Source organism: Salvelinus fontinalis, chromosome 1 (genome assembly GCF_029448725.1).
Source record: "Salvelinus fontinalis isolate EN_2023a chromosome 1, ASM2944872v1, whole genome shotgun sequence".
Taxonomy (NCBI): domain Eukaryota; kingdom Metazoa; phylum Chordata; class Actinopteri; order Salmoniformes; family Salmonidae; genus Salvelinus; species Salvelinus fontinalis.
Genome location: NC_074665.1, coordinates 98,717,420 through 98,719,961, shown reverse-complemented (window position 1 = coordinate 98,719,961; position 2,542 = coordinate 98,717,420). Strand labels below are relative to the sequence as shown.

Here is a 2,542-nt window from a genome sequence, read left to right as displayed (position 1 = left end):
AGCCATTAGAGCCGCCCGTCTGTCCCGAGCCGTCAGAGCCGATAGTCAGTCAGGAGCCGCTAGAGCCAGTCATCAGTCAGGATCTGCCAGAGCCGCCAACCAGACAGGATCTGCCAGAGCCGCCAACCAGACAGGATCTGCCAGAGCCGCCAACCAGACAGGATCTGCCAGAGCCGTCAGTGAGCCATGAGCGTCCAGAGCCTTCAGCCAGCCATGAGCGTCCAGAGCCGTCAGCGAGCCATGAGCGGCCAGAGCCGTCAGCGAGCCATGAGCGTCGAGAGCCGTCAGCCAGTCATGAGCTGTCCCCTAGCCCGGAGCGGCTATTTACCCAGAACTGCCCCTCAGTCCAGAGCTGTCTCTCTGTCCGGAGCTGCCTTTCAGTCCGGAGTTGCCCCTCTATCCTGATTTACCTCTCTATCCTGAGCTACCTCTCTATCCTGATCTATCCCTCTGTCTTGAGCTATCCCTCTGTCTTGATCTATCCCTCTGTCCCGGTGCTGCCCCTGTTGTCGATGTTACCAAAAGGATTTTGTGGGGGTAAGATGAGGGTGGACATTCATAGGGGGAGATGGAAGCTGGGATTGACTATGGTGGGGTGGGGACCTCGCCAGGAGCCTGAGCCACCACCGTGGTTAGATGCCCACCCAGACCCTCCCCTAGACTTTGTGCTGGTGCGCCCGGAGTTCGCACCTTATGGGGGGGGTTATGTCACGTTCCTGACCTATTTCTGTTAGTTTGTTATATGTGTTAGTTGGTCAGGACGTGAGTTTGGGTGGGCATTCTATGTTTTCTGTTTCTATGTTGGTTTATGGGTTGCCTGGTATGGCTCTTAATTAGAGGCAGGTGTTTGGCGTTCCTCTAATTAAGAGTCATATTTAGGTAGGTGTTTTCACAGTGTTCGTTGTGGGTGATTGTCTCCTGTGTTTGTGTATGTCGTTGCGCCACACGGGACTGTTTTCGGTTTGTTTGTTCAGTGTCATTTATGTGTAGGCTTTTTCCCTGTTCGTGCGTTCTCGTGTGTTATGTGAGTCCGTCGTCCAGATCTGTCTACACCGTTTGTTGTTTTGTTAGTTTATTAGTCAAGTTCGTGTTTTCGTGTTTTTCTTTAATAAATCATGTCTTCACAATCCGCTGCATATTGGTTCAATCCCTGCTCCTCCTCTTCTGATGAAGAGGAAGAGGAAAACCGTTACACTCACGCCCTGACCAAACCAAAATAGAGACAAAAAAAAATAAACTAAGGTCAGGGCTTGACAATTAGGTGTAAACAATCTATAATCAATGCCAAAATGATAACATTTCACATCACTAGTACTGACTTTTCAATATGGTAGCACCTCTGAATTATTCATTTAAAAAACAAAACATAAGTTCATTTTATTTCACATCCAGAAAGAAGTTACAGTGTACAGATATGCAAATATAAATAAGTGATAAGAAAAAATACCTTAATGGAGACAATAAGCTTTTTAAACACACAGAACACCAACCAAATGGCACCCTATTCCCTACATAATGCATTACTGTTGACCATATCCCTTTAACTGACTTAAATAAATTAAGGTTAAATAAAATTAACAAAAAAATTAATAAACTATACAGAATGTCTTTGTTCTGAAGTTCACCATCCCTTTTACAGAATATCTTTGTTTTGATTACCTGCTGAAGTTTACCATCCTTTTTATGGAATTGTCTTTGTTTGATCGTGTCGCAGTTGACCATCTTTTATACAATGTCTTTGTTTTGATCATGTTGAAATTTTGCATCCTTTATAGAATGTCTTTGTTTTGATCACCTGTTCTAGTGGACCATCCTTCATATAGAATGTCTTTGTTTTGATCACCTGTTCTAGTTGACCATCCTTTATATAGAATGTCTTTGTTTTGATCACCTGTTGTGGTTGACCATCCTTCATATAGAATGTCTTTGTTTTGATCACCTGTTCTAGTTGACCATCCTTCATATAGAATGTCTTTGTTTTGATCACCTGTTGTGGTTGACCATCCTTTATATAGAATACCTTTGTTTTGATCAACTGTTCTAGTTGACCATCCTTTATATAGAATACCTTTGTTTTGATCACCTGTTCTAGTTGACCATCCTTTATTTAGAATATCTTTGTTTTGATCACCTCTTCTAGTTGACCATCCTTTATATAGAATGTCTTTGTTTTGATCACCTGTTGTGGTTGACCATCCTTTATATAGAATGTCTTTGTTTTGATCACCTGTTCTAGTTGACCATCCTTTATTTAGAATATCTTTGTTTTGATCACCTGTTCTAGTTGACCATCCTTTATTTAGAATATCTTTGTTTTGATCACCTGTTCTAGTTGACCATCCTTTATATAGAATATCTTTGTTTTGATCACCTGTTCTAGTTGACCATCCTTAAGTGAATGTGAGGCTTCCAGGTTTTATTCATGGCATGGATGTGCTCCTTAGCCTTCAACCTTAGTGCTGCGATGCTGGAACCATGTTCCAGGTCCTTAGCAGAGGGTACTTATCATTGAAGCTGCAGAGGCACTGGTAGAGTGGTGGGG

At 42.8% G+C, this 2,542-nt stretch overlaps 1 protein-coding gene across 1 annotated transcript in view; it reads right to left on the bottom strand.

The window, feature by feature from the left end:
• Window positions 1-323: 323 nt before the first annotated feature.
• LOC129865072 (retinal homeobox protein Rx2-like) overlaps window positions 324-2,542 on the bottom strand; it is an 18,823-nt gene continuing 16,604 nt past the window's right edge. The window contains exon 3 of the mRNA XM_055937547.1: window positions 324-2,542. This exon is cut by the window's right edge and continues 364 nt beyond it. Within this exon, the coding sequence (XP_055793522.1) occupies window positions 2,454-2,542 (89 nt within the window). The 3' untranslated portion in view covers window positions 324-2,453.